This window comes from Cornus florida, unplaced genomic scaffold, assembly GCF_030987335.1.
Source record: "Cornus florida cultivar Cherokee Brave unplaced genomic scaffold, ASM3098733v1 CherokeeBrave_3.0.0_Hap2_Chr10, whole genome shotgun sequence".
Lineage (NCBI taxonomy): Eukaryota > Viridiplantae > Streptophyta > Magnoliopsida > Cornales > Cornaceae > Cornus > Cornus florida.
In genome coordinates, this window is record NW_026775580.1 from 106,092,063 (window position 1) to 106,109,772 (window position 17,710).

Genomic DNA, 17,710 nt, shown 5'->3' on the forward strand with positions numbered 1-17,710 from the left:
AAATATCCAATTAACTTTGTATGCTAACACTTTATTTGATTCTAAAAAAAGAACGGCGGGAAAAAAAAAAATTCTTAATGAAGAAAGCTGTATTTACTCAAATTTCTTGTCCTTTCTAGTATTGTTTCATAAACCAACAGCAACTAAAATGATAACTTGTAAATAATAAAGGGGGAAAAAACATTGGTCCTCATGACTGATAAATTGTGTTTTATCCTTATTTCTTAATAAAAAACCCCTAAAGATTAGTTCCCTAATTGTTCAGTGCCTGTTCCCTCAACATTAATTCTTTGTTCTTTCTGGTGTGCATCTTTTCATTTGGAAATATCAAATAGAAGAGATGATTATTCAGCATACTCCTTAACGGGGAACAACACTGGGTAATGATAAAAAGGAATACTAGTTAGTCTTTTCCTTCCTACCTTTTATGAAAATCGCTATGTAGCTTCCTTCCATAACCAAACAGACTTCTAAAAATTCCATCTTCCCTTCCCTTCCCTTCCCCCACTCCCATAAAAATATTTTCTTCTCGGTCCTCTTTACTTCTCCCAAGCCAAATGAAGTGTAATATATTCCTTAGTTTCATTCAATCTATTTCAGTTCAGGTGCCCACAAATGCCACTATACTGAAAGATACTTTAGGGGGGAAAATGAACCTCTTTGCTCGGGCAATTAAAAAGTTGAAGAGACACATTATATGGTTCAGTACCCCGCATGGCCGGCATTTAACACCATAAAGTTGAACAATCAACCCAACAAACAAATTGCATATGTTTAGTTTAAAAATTCGTAAAAAAAAAAAAAAAAAATCCACAAGCATGTACAAAACCATCAAACTGCATGGTGACAGGCACAAACAAAAGTCCACAGGCAAAATCCTTAAAATTCTGATGCTATCAACTTATTTTAGATACTTAGAATTGTCATATCCTTTTAAAAGAGTTCAAACTACGAGGGTCCATTTGGCTAAGAACAATTGTGATATCCATTTAAATATGTTCAAATTAAGATTCTTAAGCTAAGACAAAAATATCTTAATCAATCATCCATTTATAGCACTAAATTTTTGGACGGCTATAAATATTCAAAAACATCTGTGATGACACAACCCATTTGATAATTTTCGTTAACTCCAAAAGCTAAGCTTACAATTCATTACTGACTCAGAACTAATGCGCCCAAGCCAATATTAGCTAAAATAAATAAATAAAAAATCATATACCCAACATCAGATACACCTAATTACATAAATCTATTTACTTACTTTCAAGCTAAAACCCCAATATATACACACACATATAGATTGAATGAACAAATTTCATAAATTTAAAGAAAAACTAATTTTCTCAAAAGGCTCTACCAATTATAAAAGATCAATTATTTAGAGAAATACATAAACTGATTTCAAAAGATAAAATTGGATTAGACAAAAACTATAACATACAAATAGTTTGATGTAAAATCGAAATCTAGGGTTTTGATTAAAGAAGTTAACGTACGTTCTGGACGAAGATGTAGTTGGCGACAACTACAGTTGCCACAATAGCGCCCAGAATTGAAACTGGGCCGGTTAACAGACTCCATTTTCTGTGAATCATCTTCTCCTTTCTTCCTCCTCGTTCCTCGTTCCTCTGCCCCTCTCTCTCTCCCTCTCTCTTCGCTCCTAATCCGTCGCGTTTCCCCTGTTCTGATTACAAAACAAGGGAAATGAACCCCGACTGGGCTAGATTTTTATTGGGCTTATTTGATCCAGCCCAAGTTTAATGTCAGTGAGGTGGGTCTCACACTGGATATTTTTTAAGTCTAGTTTTCGGACCAAGGCATTATTGTTGTTACCTCATGCCCCATGTCACATAAACATGATCTGTGGCCGAAGACTGTAATCGTATTTATTTATATATTTTAGTTTACAATACTTTTTAAAGTAGAAATTTAAGGATTTAAGTGGTGGGTATGAATAAAAAGTAAAGTTATTAATATATATATTCGTTTGACTTTGTTATATATATATATATATATGGGCGACCAAAGATAGATCACAAGAAACTTGTTAAAGATCGATGACTGGTGGTTACATATATACTGCCAAACTAGCAGGAAAATAAAGGCATTCAAGTATTATCCGTTTGAGTGAGAACACAAGGCTGAGATACATATATCCTTGGATATATGAGAATCAATATATGCAATGGATGAGAAGATGAAGGTGTGTGTAACATAATTTACCCTTAATAAACTTTCAAAATAATAAACTTTCAAATAATAAACTTTCAAATTTCAAGAAAAATCAACATAATTTACCCTTAATTTTATATATCTAACAAAGAATACAAGACAGTTTCATTTTTAGTGCCAGACACCTAAAGATTTACATCTTACTTTCAAATTTTTTGGGGAGCCCTAAAAAAAGAATTATATAGAACTATATATATTATAGAAACTTAACCGTCCAAACCGATATGTTAACACTCAATCCCAATTAAAAAAACTAAGTAAAGACTCAAAATTAGTATGATAATATAAAAAAATTTGTCTTCTTTTTATTACAAATATAAGAGCTAGCATTCAACCGAGGTAATTAAGAATTATAATTCTTGGCCAGACGGAAAATAACCCCACAATACTCTGACGTTATTACTTTCTTAGTTGAATTAGTGGGATGCCCTGGGTTTTCGCAAGAAACAGAAGACCAAGTATATTATTTTATTATATTATCTTTTTGGGCCTTCCAATCACACTGTATCTTATCCCATTTTATCTTATCAGATTCAAATCAAATCTTGTTTAATAGTACATTTGGAATTACTTTTCAACCCCTTAAAAATACTTATTTTAAAAATTGGGTTTAGATGTTATTGATACTATTAATAACACCTTTAATCTTTTATCAAATTTAGTTTAGTAAATATTTTGGATGTTAAATCTTGATATATATTCTAGAATTTGAATCAAATCTTGTCTTGGAAAAAAAAAATCTAATTTTGTCTAATAGCATGTTTGGGATTACTTTACAACCACTTAAAAACATTTTTATTTCAAAGACTACAATACTTAGGTTTACTGGTTATAATGTACACTATCTTGACCTCTGATGGACGCGTTTTTTTTTAATTAACAAATCTATACATCCACTTACCAAATCATAGATAATTTAAAAAGACTTCTTGATTAAAAAGATCTCACCATTTTTTATTTGATAATTTAAAAGGACTTGTTGATTGATGGTTATCAAATTCTGTTTAGATATGTGGTAACCATTAAAAGTATCTTTAATGGTTACCAAATTTAACTCAATAAAACTTTTGGATGAAACTAAAATTCTTAACTTATAAAATTTCTTTTTGAATAGAGATTTCATATTTTTGGCATCTGTTTTTCAATAGATAATTTTATTTCTTTTTATACTTTATAAAGATAATTTCACCCTTTTTTTATTATTTATTTATGAAGGGGGGGTGTTATTATCAAATATAAAAACATCCTCTATTAAAAACATTATTGTAAAATTAGTAATATATGTTCCGGTGTCTAATTAATATTAGCTTCCTAAATTAATTGTGTTCATATATCCATATGCTGCAGTACAAATCTACTTCTGATGCTGCAGTGGCAGGAGTGAAGAGCATTGTAAGCTCTTGCTTAAGCTCAGGGACGGTGAAGAGAATCATCTATACGGCCTCCGTGGTGGCCGCATCACCATTGAAAGACGACGGAACCGGCTTCAAAGACTCCATGGACGAATCATGTTGGACTCCTCTAAATCTTTCGTTTGCTCAACACCATGATATGACGGCAGTATGTGTTACTTTTTGTTCTATCATTGTCACAATGAATAATGATAAATAGTTCGAAAATTAAATCTATCCGACTTTTATTCTTATTTATATATATGTGTGTGTGAATAGAGAATGACATCATATTGACAAAAAAAAATTATTGTATTGTTTTATATTGCAGGGATACGCGCAATCAAAGACAATGGCAGAGAAAGAAGTGTAGAGTTACAATGGTAGTAGCAGTAGTCTAGAGGTGGTGAGTCTTGTTTGTGGTCTTGTAGGAGGGGACACACTCTCTTCAATGGCTGAAAGCAATGGTGTGCTTATATCACAAGTCACAAGAAACAAGAGACAGTACCAAATTCTCAGATTTCTAGAGGAACTGCGGGGAAAAGTTCCGATTGTGCACATCGACGATGTTATGGAGGCCCACATCTTCTGCATGGAAAATTCATCCATCAATGGCAGATTCCTATGTGCCAGAGCATACCTAAGTTCAGCAGAGATCGCGAGCTATTGCCGGAGATATTACCCGGACATGGACATAGCTGAAGAGTAAGAAACTGAACTATCGATATATGTCCCTTTGTTCCATTATGAAATGCTAGTGATGATGGTAGGAATATTTACACGCATTTTTAAGAATAGTAGATGACACATATTAATAATGGTCTCTTTGGCTCATTTAGGGTTTGCATATTTTCTAATGTGGAAATTAAATTGACTTATTTTTCAGGTTTATTGAAAATATGATTAGAGGAACTTGTTGGGGTTCGACAAAGCTGAAGGAAATGGGGTTTGAGTATAAATAAGATATCAAGACCATAATAGATGACTGTCTCAAGTGTGCCCGGAAGATGGGTGACCTTATTTAATTTCTCTATGCTATGTTTGTTTATGTAAAATATTTTTTTGTGTTTGATTGTTGTAAAATATTTACAAAAAAAAAAATAAAAAAAATAAAAAAAAAAAATAAAATAAAACTAAATAAAATTTTCATCAATTTTTAGCTATTTTACACGTCCCTGATAGATTCAATCTTAACCTCGATCTAAACCTTTACCAAAAACTAAAAAATAATATATATATATATATATATATATATATATATATATATATATATTAGTCCAAACAAATGGATCTCTACTCTCTTACATTTTCCTAAATTCTTTCCTCTTCAGGATTGTCTTTTCTAGCCATTGGGGGTTATTGCTATATATCCTTCAAGGCATGTCCGTTTCCCTCTTGGGCCACTTTTAATTTTGGGCCACCCGTTTGGGCTTTGTACATTTTCCTTCTCTGCAACACAAATTTACCTTCGTTAACGAAACAAAAAAAAAAAAAAAAAAAAAACACAAATTTACCGTATGGTAAAAAAAAGAAAAGCAACCATAACTAATGGTGGTACCTAACATATATATATATATGTATATATATGTATTACAAAAGAATAAAAAAACAAATGTCACTATTGTAAGATTTCAAGCATACGGATCCAACTAATTTTCTAGAAAGAGTGATCAACCAAATTAAAGTTGATAAATTTGATAGACTGAATAAAAAAATTATTAGTTGGACAGGGAAAAATATATATATTATTATTAATAGCTTTGAGCTTAGCGATGTTGGACAGTTTTGACAAAAAAAATTTGGGGGTCATTTAATAGTTTTTAGTAAATAGGTTTGTTGTATATTTAACATGGCAATAAAGAAGTAAATTCTACACGAATATTAGTAATAAAAAATATAAAAAAAAACTTGATCCCTAAGAAACCTACAAACTTAAAGAAATTAATTCCATAAAGAAACTAAAAACATAAGGGAAACTAATTTTATAAAGAAACTAAAAACATGAGGCAATTAATATTATAAGTATATTAAAAATATAAAGAAACTACTTACTATTAGACATATTCTAAAAATTACGGAATAATAAAATAATAATTAACTACATCAAGAAGTTTTTAGTAAATAGGTTTGTTGTATATTTAACATGGCAATAAAGAAGTAAATTCTACACGCATGGTAATAAAAAAAAATAAAAATATAAAAAAAACTTGATCCCTAAGAAACCTACAAACTTAAAGAAATTAATTCCATAAAGAAACTAAAAACATAAGGGAAACTAATTTTATAAAGAAACTAAAAACATGAGGCAATTAATATTATAAAGATATTAAAAATATAAAGAAACTACTTAGTATTAGACATATTCTAAAAATTACGGAATAATAAAATAATAATTAACTACATCAAGAAGGTTAGTATTTGTCGGAAAGGAAGTTGAAGGTTTTCATAAAGCAAAACAAAAACCATGTTTATGAAAAATGTGCATTGCATACATGCATCATGTTTCACTCAAACATGAGCCTCTGCACTCTTCTTGCGGACCTTGTCTTCTTCCTTCATAGTGAAGTCATTTTTTTATGTTAAAAATATTGTAAATCTCGTCTTGAGTCTTCTCTGTAATCATATCTCTTACTATTGGACATGTCAGATCTAACAAGTTTTAAAATTTCAAATATTTTGTAGCCAAGATGAGATTGAAGAGGGTGTAATGATCAACTTTGATGAAGTCTGCATCAAAAGTTTTGAAGGCATTGCCGGAATTCCTCTCTTCAGACTTGGGGGTTTTGACGTGCTTCTTGCAATACTCGATAATCTTGGATAATATATTGCTAGTTACCTTCGGCAGATGAATGATGGAATTGACACAATTGTCTTCGATCATGTGCTTGATGATTTGTGACTCTAACGCTACAGCCTCTTCCACCTTGAAGGTCCCATTATCTGAACTTCTAAATACGAATGTCTTTGAAGTTGACATGGTTGTGTCCTTGGGACCTTGTCTTCTCCTTCTGGAGTGAAGTCATTATTTATGTTAAGAGTACTCTAGCAAATCTCCTCTTGAGTCTTCCCTTTGATCATGTGCCTGATGGTTTATTACGACCTCTTTTATTTTGAAGGTCTCACTATCTGAGCTTCAGCGGACCTTGTTTTTTTTTTTTCCGGAGTGAAGTCATTCTTAAAAATCTTGTGAATGTCTTTCTTTTAATCATATTCGCCACTATTGGACATATTATATCTAACAAGATAGCTTTTAATTTTCAAATAATTTGTAGCCAATATGAGATTGAAGGGGATGAAATGATTAACTCTAACGACGTCTATGTCAAAAGTTTTGAGAATATCGTCCGAATTATTGTTTTCGGACTTGGGGGTCTCAACTTACTTTTTGCAATACTTGATGATCTTGCCGGTTACGTTCGGTAGGGGAATGATGGATGTGCTTGATGGTCTGCGACTTCAACGTCGCAGTCTCTTTCACCTGAAGGTCTCACCATCCTAACTTCTCAACACAATTGTCTTTGAAATTAACATGGTTGTGTCTCTCAAAGTTTAAAGAGAAAATTACATAAAATTGATATAAATCAATAAGAAAACCAACATGTATTTATAATAATAATAATTAAAAAAAAACCTATAACTAACACAATAAGAAAACTTAATAATATAAGGAAACCTTTTAAAAGTAAGTCTCAATTCTCTAAAAGTTGCCAAAATATAAATATTTGTATACCTGAAAAATTTAGGTCGTTCTCTCTCTCTCTCTCTGTCACTTTGGATGGTTTCATGAATCAAACTGGCTAACTTAGAAATGATATTTGCAAAATTTTGATTCGTTCGAACCATCTGACTAAAACTAAACCAAAATACTAATATTCGTTTATACTTTGCGAATTTGGTTTTAGCGATCTTGTTAAATGGAGAGAATTAACTATCAAACACCCAATTTTGGTCCGTTTGGGCTTTGGTACATTTTTCATTCTCTGCAATATTACCTTCTCGTAAAATAAATAAAGAAAGAAAGAAAAGAAAAGCTTTCCTAAATTTTCGCACTAATTATATTGTTTAATGCAACTTTATTAGAATTGCCTTGGAGATTGATGAACCTGCTAGAGAATACACAAGTTTAGTTGCCAAAATCCTGATGAGGTCCTACAATTTCATTTGTAACATTAAATTCTGACGTGTTAATGACCATAACTAATGGTGGTAAAATATATTACAAAAAATACAAATAATGTCACTACTGTAAATCTATATTTTAGTTATTATTTGTTCAAGCATAAGTATCCAAATAATCTTCTAAAAAGAGTGATTAATCAAATTAAAATTGATAAAATTTGGTAGACTGAATAAGTGGAAACATCTTACAATACAGAACAGCTCAATTATATGTCCTAAAACACTTCAATTTTCTTCAGCTGAGCGAAATATCGATCTTTCTGAAAATCTAAGGAAGTGAAAAAAAAGGAAAACATAAACTACATTAATACAGTAACTACACATTATCTCCAAAAATCAACTACTCAGCAAGGAAAATTCTCCTAGCCAGCAATTCAGCAATTCAATGTTGGCTGGGATCGACAAGTTGCAGTCCACTAATCCGGTAGCACACAAATCGCTTTTCCATTTTTTTTTTTTTGGGGGGGGGGGGGGGGGTGGGTTGGTAGGGGAGGATGGGGGTGTTTGGATGTGAAGTTAAGTGAAGAATTCAGAAGTGTCAAATGGGAAATTGGGATCAAAAGCGACTTGATCAAGTGAGAAATCCAAATCCCCAATTGGGGAATTGGTGACTGAAGTTGGAGCTGAAATTATCTCAGTAAGATCAGAATCTGAACTTTGCAAATTATAGCCCATTCCAAAGTCACTCATGTGGCATGGCAAAAGGGAGAAAAAGTTAGACTCGGATGTTGCTGGTGATATAAAATTTGGGGAATAGGTACCCATGAAATCATTTGCCTTCATAGCCTCTCCAAATATATTGGTTTCCAGGTCTTCGGATTCAATTGGTGTGGAAGGAAAGGAAAAGGAAAGAAATGTATCTTCCCCTCTGCTCAACTCCTCATTTTTCACTTTAAGGCATGATCCAGAGTTCAAGATCATCTCTTGTGATTGTTCCTGCTTTTCTTGATGCAGTAGTTGCAGAGAGTGATGTTGGCTTGGTTTCCGCCCTTCTCTTTTGGATGTTGCCAATGCCTGATTCAAATGGGAGGACTGGATACAAGTGTGTCTTCCTCGATACGATATTTCAAAGACCGATGCGTCCTGATCCGATCGCTGAACTTGCTTCGTTGCCAAACAGCCTTGTGCATTACGATGAGTGCACCGGTAATATGCTCTGCAATACCAAAATTTCTTGTTAAAAGAAAGAAGTGTGCATGTTAATGATGTTACATCTTGTTAAATTTTAAACCAGTACGCATAAAAAATTATGTACGCTACATTTTTTTTGTCCCCAATCTGTAAAGATATATATCAACCAATATTGATATGAGCCTCCCCTTGAGAGACAATAAAAAAGTTCGGCTGGAAATGGTATTTTTTGGTCCAACTTTTGTAGCTACATGGAAGATAGAATTTTGGGACCACAGCTTGGCATTCAATGTCAAAAGGTGACTTGTTGTGGCTCTTTCAATAGGAGGGACCAAACAGTTGATTTGAAATCTCTGTGATTGGAACCATATGATCAAGTGGCTAGGACATTAACTCAAACACTTCATGTCAGTGGTTCCATCTGAACCCACTATTCTGGTGCAAGTGGCCTTACAATTGCTTCTAGATAAGTTATGAGTACAATGTTTTTATGACTAAATTAATCCCATATTTAAAGATAGATAGGTGAAAAACCATGGAAAGTCAAAAGAGATAAGCTATTGACATCTTCTCAACCTCGGAGAAATATGAATTGCTATGATCAGCAAACTGGTGCCAAAAACCAACTTTTTTGAATTTAATTTTTATAGGTTTGTGTGTCATGTATTAGTTTTAAAACACTTCTTACGAAAACAACAACAACAACAAAGCCAACGAGGCCTAAAGCTCATGTACCCTAATAACTAACAAGCTACGAGTATATGCCTGTTTTTTTTTTGCCTCTACACACATGTAAATCATCAAGACATGAATTTCTCACCTTGGAAAATTAGCTCCCAAGATTTCCTTCTGACCATATTTTCTCCAACTATAACCATCATCAAGAGAGCCTTCAAGTGCTGCCCCGGAGCAAACGCGAACTTGATCAGTCCATTGAGGCAATGTCTTCCTGCAAATTCAGAAATACCCAAAACAAATTTAGACCAAATTCAGTCCAAAATTGGCTTAATATCACACACACACAAAGAAGCAATGGAATGATTTAAAAGCCAAAATTCACCTCTTTTTAGAGACGTGTTTGTGATATTGATCTGCAGGGTCAGAGGCCTGACTTGTTGGACTAGCACAGGCAAAAGAATTTGGGGACTCTAACATGCCCAATGCAAGCCGAGGGTCACCCAATTTGAGGAGTGAAATAGCTTTGTCATAGGATGATATTATTTGGTCAACTAGAAGCTCGCAGGTGTCACGTGACCTGCAAGGAGGGTCGAGCTGGTTCTTGAGCTGGTTCACGAGCTCCTTCCCTTGGGTTAGCTCTGTGATCAGACTCTTCTGCTCACAATCCCTCACCATTTCCATTACAAATTAAGCTGAGCCACAAATATCACAAAAATCTCTTCAACAACAGCGATTTCGCTAGGTGAGGAGGTTAGGACAACTAGTTGGGAAAATCTAGACCGCAGATCATATAAATTAGACGTTCAGGGTTAGTAGTAGATATAGCAATGTGCCAATAGTTGGAGGCAAAGGAAGTAGTCGAAAAGGATACAACAGAGCATGAAAATGAACCAGAAGAAGAAACAAACATGAAATCAAATTGGGGCAGTGTTGAACAAATTCAATCGACTCAAATGCCAAATGGGTTACTGAGATCAGTAGCTCAAACAATGTAATTTGATGAAGAAAGATAGAATTGGATGGTGAAACTAATCAAAAACACCAAATTTTGAGTTGGGTTGATATGGGTATTTGCTAACACAGAGAGAGAGAGAGAGAGAGAGAGAGAGAGAGAGAGAGAGGGGCCTTGCTTAGTGAAGAAGTTGAGAAGGAAGAGATGGAGATATAAAGGGGCAAAAAGATGATAGCATTTTTTTGACTGGAGAAAAAGATAAAAAAAGGTAATTGTTTTTTTCTCAAATGGTCATGGGAATTAATGGATAGATATAGGTGGAAAAAGAAAATCCAATTGCTGACCGCTTCAATGGCCCAAGTCTCTCTCTCTCTCTCCCCCCCTCTTATCTCTCTTTTTTTAATATAATTATGTACGATACTAACGACTAATGAGTGAACCACAGAATTTTCCATGAAATTAAGAAAGGGGGGTTGGGTAGTCAGAGACGAAGGGTGAGAGGAATAGACCAAGAATTTTCAAAGCTCCTTCCGCGTTGCTACTCCACCAGTCCAATCTAGAGAGAGAAAGTTAGGAGAGAGAGAAAGTTATGACGTTAACAGGTAAGTGTCATGTGCAACCCTTTGCTTACGCTGCCGATTAAATGATATGTACTCGAAAGTTCATTTGTCAGGCACAACACATAAAGACATATAGAGAGCCACAGAGCCACTTCTCTTTTTCTCTTCAAACTTCAAAGTTCAACATAATAACAAAAAGCCACTCTGACATTAACCATTTTTATTGTTTATTGATTTCTTCGGGTTCTGTTTCAATTATGGGGGGTTATGGAATATCCTGTCAACGTAAGCTATATGATTCTTAAAACCAACAAGTGAACCATCAATTTTAAAGTAGCAATGCAAAAACTTATCCAAAATTTTAATATATTTAATTTTGGGTAAAAAATTATAGTTCGTTGTATCGGTGGGCTCGTAATCAATTTTTCAAGAGTTCGATATCGTTACACACTTTCATGATCGATTTACACCGATATTTATTCAAATCCATTACACCCCAATAACAAACCATAATAAAAATACTCTTTTTAATTTATCTCTATATTTGGCACGATAATCCGATGCAAAAACTACAAACTAATTCATTAAAAATTTACAAATTTTAGTGACATGATCTAAAAATAACTGATTTACAATGGTCACTATGTTATAATGATCTAAAAATCATTGCATTTTATTATTTTACAATTGTATAAAAAATATATAGATCTAGTTGCACTTAGTAAAGGAAAATTCTGTCTAAATGAAAATTCTAATATCAATACGAATAAAAGTGGCCATTGAATCTTAGAAATGACATCATATATTCTAAAAAATGAATAGGATTGTTTCTAAAAAAAATTAATAATAATAATAACACCCATCAAATTTAACGGTCATTTTTTATTCATTTGTTTGAACATATAAACTGGAATAGGAGAGTTGAGGATTGGTTAGTAGATCTAGAATTTTATAATTCTTAGTACCATCTACAAATATATTATTTTACACTTGACTTGTTAGAAAACAGAGATCCCCTTGTTTCAATCATGTTAGGAAAAGTCAAATTATGATGATAATCAATAGTTTAATTAAGGATGATTACAACATTGTGTTTATCTTATACGAAATATTTAAATTACACACATTCTTATTGTTACAATTATGTTTATCTTATATGAAATATTTAAGTTGTTCGTAATATTACAATTGTAAGTTAAGAATTAATCCACTGAGAGAAAATTAATCCTTGTCTTGGAACTAGTAAAATTTAGTATAAGAATTAGTTAAACTGTCATAATCACTAATTTCATTTTCTTCCGATCTCTCGTCCCATGCTAAATCTACATTAGAGTAAAAGTTGTTGATTAGGTCAAATAGACACACTCAACATACAATTTTAAAAATTCTATTTAATATAAAGTAATCTGTAATGTAAATTCAATCCCCACAAAAATGTTACACCACTCACTTATCAAAACTATGTCATCGTCATTTTTTATTTTAAATTTTATCTAAAGTTCCATCACTGAAAATTAATGAATTTTAACTATTAAAGTAGTGAAATTCATCATTTAAAGTGTTAAAATTTCAAATTAATTGTTGTAAAAAAAAAAAAAAAAAGGTATTGAAGAAGGTTTTGATTCCTCAACACTAGTGTCCAACATCATGGTGTGAATGGGAGCCTCAGAGTAAAGCCTCCACAAAGAGGGATGGGACATGCCTAGAATGTCCCACGAAAGTTTCTTGACATAATAGATGAGTTGATAGTAGACAGAACATGTATATCTAAATCTTCACTTCCCAGAAACTACAACGTATTGGTCTGGAACGACGAGTGTTTGCTGATTCATGATTGTAAGAATCAATTTTTGTCTTTTTACCAGGGAGGGAAGGGAAGGAGAGGAAAAGGAGTGTTGGGGTCATTTACTTCTAGATTGTGGGTCCCGTCTTTGAGCGCGTAAACGCGTAAGACTATATTCATACAGATGCTAGCGCGTGCTTATTTTTTTGTTTACATGGGCCAGGTCAAACAGAATCAAACCCACTTTAATTCCTGTGATTTCTTTGAATCCTCACATTCATTCATTTCAATTTTCAATAGATAATTCATCAGCTGATCACACATTTTAGTCACATATCAAATATATATAGAGTACTAAATGCCAAATTATATATACTTAATGCCAAATTATATATATATATATATAGTACTCTGCTTGAGTGCAACGATTCGGACCTGTGATCCTGACTAAACTCAACAAATTATGTAATAAAATGGGTAAATTTTATAATTTTTTTGTGATCTAAGAATGCACTCGCAAATATTTATTAATAGATATAGATATTATTAAAATACTCACGGATAACCTGATATTTTTTATATTTATTCATATTTTTAAAATATATTTTTAAATTTTTAATACATATTTAATACTTCTGAATCGTATTCCATTAGTTAACACAATTTTAATAAGTTTTGAATAATAAAATGTAACTTTTTTAACAAAAATAATATAGTATAATAGATTAGAAATGTTCAAATTTTATTAAGCAACGTGCAAGATGGTTATTTTATATATTGTGAAATTAACTCTTATTTTATATTAATGATTGCATTTAAATTCTTATATTTAAAAAAATTAATTATGTATATAAATCTAATTTATTACTTTTCTATTGCCGTACCAGTATCATATATATGTATCTATGATTCTTAGCTTGACTACTCAATAATTTTTCATCTCACATAATTATAAGTTCCACCACAATTAGTTGTAAGAGTTCTGAGACAACCAACTAGTTAATTGTTGTCTTCAAATTTAGAATTATCAATTTATTATATATATATAATTTTAACAGTGAGGTGCTCTCACCATGAACTAGATCTGAACTTGAGAGTACATAAATTACCCTCCATTGAAGGAACAAGTACACAAATTTCAATAACATGTTGTCTTGAAAATACTTTTCTAATTAAATGTTACAGATAACGACAGTTAGAATGAATTTTCAACTGCTTATGTATATATATTTTTTTTCTCGGAGAAAGCAAGAACAAAAAACCCTAACTAACGCGGTAGCAAACATTAATAATAAAAATTGTTTGGAGATCCGCGAATGACCTAAAAAATAAAAATGATTATAATGATTATATCATAGACATGGTTCGCTGTTGTAGTATCACGGTGTAATAGATTTGGACGAAAATAAGTGTAAGGGCGAATATCGGTGTAAATCGCAGTTGCGATGCGATGGACTCAAGTGAATATTATTATAAAACGACCACTTCATGAAAGTGTGTATCGATTTCGATCCTTGAAAACTGGTTACGAATCAATCGATACGTGGCGTAACGACAACGAACAATATATACACACACCATGTTGGGACAAAAATAGCAAAGAAAATCAAAAACGCGTCACAACTCTCTAATGTGTAAACTTATGCTTAGGTTGTTTACATCACCATTCATATTTATTTCACATAGATGGTTTTGCGGCCCCTGAGATCCTAATCTGTTCACATCAACACGCCTTGACTCTTGACCCGTGAGAAAAGGTTTGTACAAAAAATTAAAAAGCTGCTTAAACTCTTTTAAAGTGACTCAATTTATTATTTGATATATATATATATATATATATTTGGTAAACTTAACATAGTCGAATGATATGATCACAACAATGCCTTGCTGATGTGTTTTTCCTCTACCACCTCGTGTTTTAAGTTTCTTAAGCTTTGTTTAATTATCAGAGAAAATAGGGAAGCAAGTCAAAGGAAAGAAAGCAATGCATTTATTATGAATTGCTCTCCTCGTTTTTATAATAATTTTAATTTATTTTATTTTTACCTTGGCTAAAAACACACTTACACACTCACTTTTACCTAAATGCAACTCGACAAATAAATCCTTGCAGGGAATGCTTTAGGTTAAGCCATGGCAAAAGCTCTTCTTGAGCCCACCCCATTCACACTCCACAAATCATCCAAAAGGACCAAAACTAATTGATCAAATCAATAGATTAAAGAAAGTACACAAAGTCACAAACACACGAGTACATGCACGCTCACCATTTTGTATTATTAATCCTGGTTCTTTTGATTAGCCAATGGTATTAATAATCCTGGTTTTTTTTATTAGCCAATGGTATTAATAAGATGCAATCGCATTATAATACTCGAACAATCTTGCTACTTTAAAAATTCATACCTTTGAAGAAAATCATGCTTACTTCATTTGGGATAAAATAAATAAATAAATAAATAAAAAGGAATTAAACCTGTATAGCAACTTCTTGCGTGAACAGAATCCACCGTGCGAGCTTATAGAATCTTGGCAATCGTGAATATGCAGCAGAGTTGATCACAGCTATGGATCTAGTTTACCATCAAAGACACTGGTTAAAAAATGTGAAACTTTAAGAAGACCTCAGAGGATCAGCAACTCAGTTTTTGTCAATGTTACAAAACATTCAAGCTCCTAGCACAGATGCATAATAATATTCATGAAAAAGGAAGAGAAATGGTAGTAATTGAATTAAGACATGCACGCCATGTGCACTAATATGTATCTCGACTGATTTATAACCAAAAGAAATATGCCTCTTGACTGTCCACATTAACCGAAAAAGGATGAATCCATGAACCATCTGGAAAGGACACAAAAGGTGAATCATCCTCCAGGGCTTATCATTCTCCATTAGAACCATCTATCAAATGGTGAGGGCAGAGCATTATTGGAGTTCCGAGTCCTACTTATATGCCTCCCATCCCAAATGGTCCGGGATTTCCTAACGAGCTTCGAGGTTCACTTCTTACCTTTCGGGTATCTGTCACCATGGTTCAACAAACTCTAGTTAATTAGGAAAGAAACATTTCACGGTCTAAAAGAAGGGATATCCTTGGATCAAATCAAATATAGTAAAAGGAGGCAACAGTTTTGCAGAAAGAAAGAAACCCACACAGAAGTTTTAACATATTTATCTACTCTAAAAAGAATGAAATACTAAGATCCGCCCATGGCCAGTTCAAAAAACAGAACCAGTTTTCAGCAACACGTCCTCTTTTTTTAAGTAGATGACACATATTCAAGTTGATGCACATGGAAGATAACCTACTACAGACATCAGTTCCACAATCAACACTCATGAATTGTTGAATGACCCAGAACAGGCATAATGTTTTCATCTAAATTTCATAACTGAAAATCTACTAGGACATACAAGCAGACCACTAGGAAGCTATCCTTTTATCTGGGGATGATAAACGACTTATAGTTTACCACTTTTAATAACTGGAGCAATTTTTTTCAGGTATTTTACCACAAAAGCAAATATATTAATATTTTTCCCTATAACTATCGAGCTTGTCCAATTCATGTCTGATGTATTAGCTGCCCACTAGTCAAAGATGCTCAAAGATTCATCATCTTTGTAACCTTAATCATTGTTGGAAACAAAAAACAAGTTGGATGGGAAGGAGATGGAGACACTTTCTTTGTTAGTTAGGAAGGAAACTAGAAGTTAAAGAAAAGTGGAGAGAGAGTAAATCCTTCCTGGCTCACCAAAATCAATCATCACAAAATGGAGGCAAAGGAGGAATGAAAAAAAAGAGCCTTTTACTCCCCTCCCCACCCCATCCCTCCCTCCCTCCCTCCCTCCCTCCCTCCTAGTGACAAGTCTATATTATGCATATCCCCTACCAAACAAAAAATAAGAGATGAAGTCAATTTTCATTTAACATGTCAAATAAAATTTCAGGCTCCTGGAACTTTGCAAGTGAACTTCAAATCTGTCTAAAGCACCATGTAAGGTGTGACATTAATTACTCCCATAGATTTCTGCTCAAAGTTTACTTGAAATTACTTGTAAAAATTGACCAGTTTGTTTTCTACATCAAAATACTACTGGAATAAATTGATATATTTCAGGGTTGCAGCAAGTAATATATATAACAGATAAACAAATAACCAGTAAACTTCTAATAGCATGACTTACAATAATAGGTCACAATTAATTTTGTATATAAAGATTTCTGCAAGATAAAGTCAGCAGGAAAGGTGAATAAATTCTATAATTAGAATAAGTATCTAAGAGATTCCCTGAATCCAGGCAACAAAGCCATAGATCTGCTAAAGGTTTTACAACAATTGTAAATATAAATCATTTTCTTCTTTCCTAAAGAGTAATCCCTTATTTTTCTAATTTCATTAAACCCAAAAAAAAAGCTCCACAAAATCCACTTTAAACTTTATCAACTGTGGATTGCCTTAAATTGATTGGAATTTAGATCCACAAGATTACTACAAAGATTATACCTCTTTTTTTTTTTACATATCATTAGCTCAGTTAACCCTAACAACAGCACAACCATGAATTATTTGTTATGTCAGTTTGGTTGGGCATGGGAAAGTAAACTGCACCAAGTTAAACTTTCTTTTTCAAATTTAATGACATTTATTTACAATTTTACAAGCATTCTTATCCCTGTATCTATCTTTCTCATCATTCTTTAGATATTACTCTTAAACAAATTCATAAACTACAATATTGATGATTTAAAGTTGTTGAATCGTTCAATCCATCTTCTAATAAAACAAAACAAGC

The 17,710-nt window shown here is 32.6% G+C and overlaps 2 protein-coding genes and 1 pseudogene across 2 annotated transcripts; 1 reads left to right on the forward strand and 2 right to left on the reverse strand.

The window, feature by feature from the left end:
* Positions 1-2,188: 2,188 nt before the first annotated feature.
* On the forward strand, positions 2,189-4,651 carry LOC132278334 (NADPH HC-toxin reductase 2-like; annotated as a pseudogene).
* A 1,634-nt stretch (positions 4,652-6,285) lies between these two features.
* Positions 6,286-6,603, reverse strand: LOC132278335 (SKP1-like protein 1A). The gene has a single exon (XM_059780127.1). The coding sequence runs from the start codon at positions 6,601-6,603 to the stop codon at positions 6,286-6,288; it is 318 nt and encodes a 105-aa protein (XP_059636110.1).
* A 1,335-nt stretch (positions 6,604-7,938) lies between these two features.
* On the reverse strand, positions 7,939-10,886 carry LOC132276756 (probable WRKY transcription factor 53). Its single transcript, XM_059778344.1, has 3 exons — positions 9,997-10,886; positions 9,757-9,885; positions 7,939-8,961 (listed from the first exon to the last, which is right to left on the reverse strand). The coding sequence occupies exons 1-3, from the start codon at positions 10,293-10,295 to the stop codon at positions 8,322-8,324; spliced, it is 1,068 nt and encodes a 355-aa protein (XP_059634327.1). The 5' UTR covers positions 10,296-10,886; the 3' UTR covers positions 7,939-8,321.
* Between the last annotated feature and the right edge of the window lie 6,824 nt (positions 10,887-17,710).

Excerpts from the sequence above, each read along its gene's own strand:
- LOC132278335 (XM_059780127.1), bottom strand. The coding sequence starts at position 6,603 with ATGTCAACTTCAAAGACATTCGTATTTAGAAGTTCAGATAATGGGACC.
- LOC132276756 (XM_059778344.1), bottom strand. The coding sequence starts at position 10,295 with ATGGAAATGGTGAGGGATTGTGAGCAGAAGAGTCTGATCACAGAGCTA. Across the intron at positions 9,886-9,996 it reads AAACACGTCTCTAAAAAGAG|GAAGACATTGCCTCAATGGA; the intron begins GTGAATTTTGGC and ends CTGAATTTGCAG. Across the intron at positions 8,962-9,756 it reads TTGGGAGCTAATTTTCCAAG|AGCATATTACCGGTGCACTC; the intron begins GTGAGAAATTCA and ends TTGGTATTGCAG.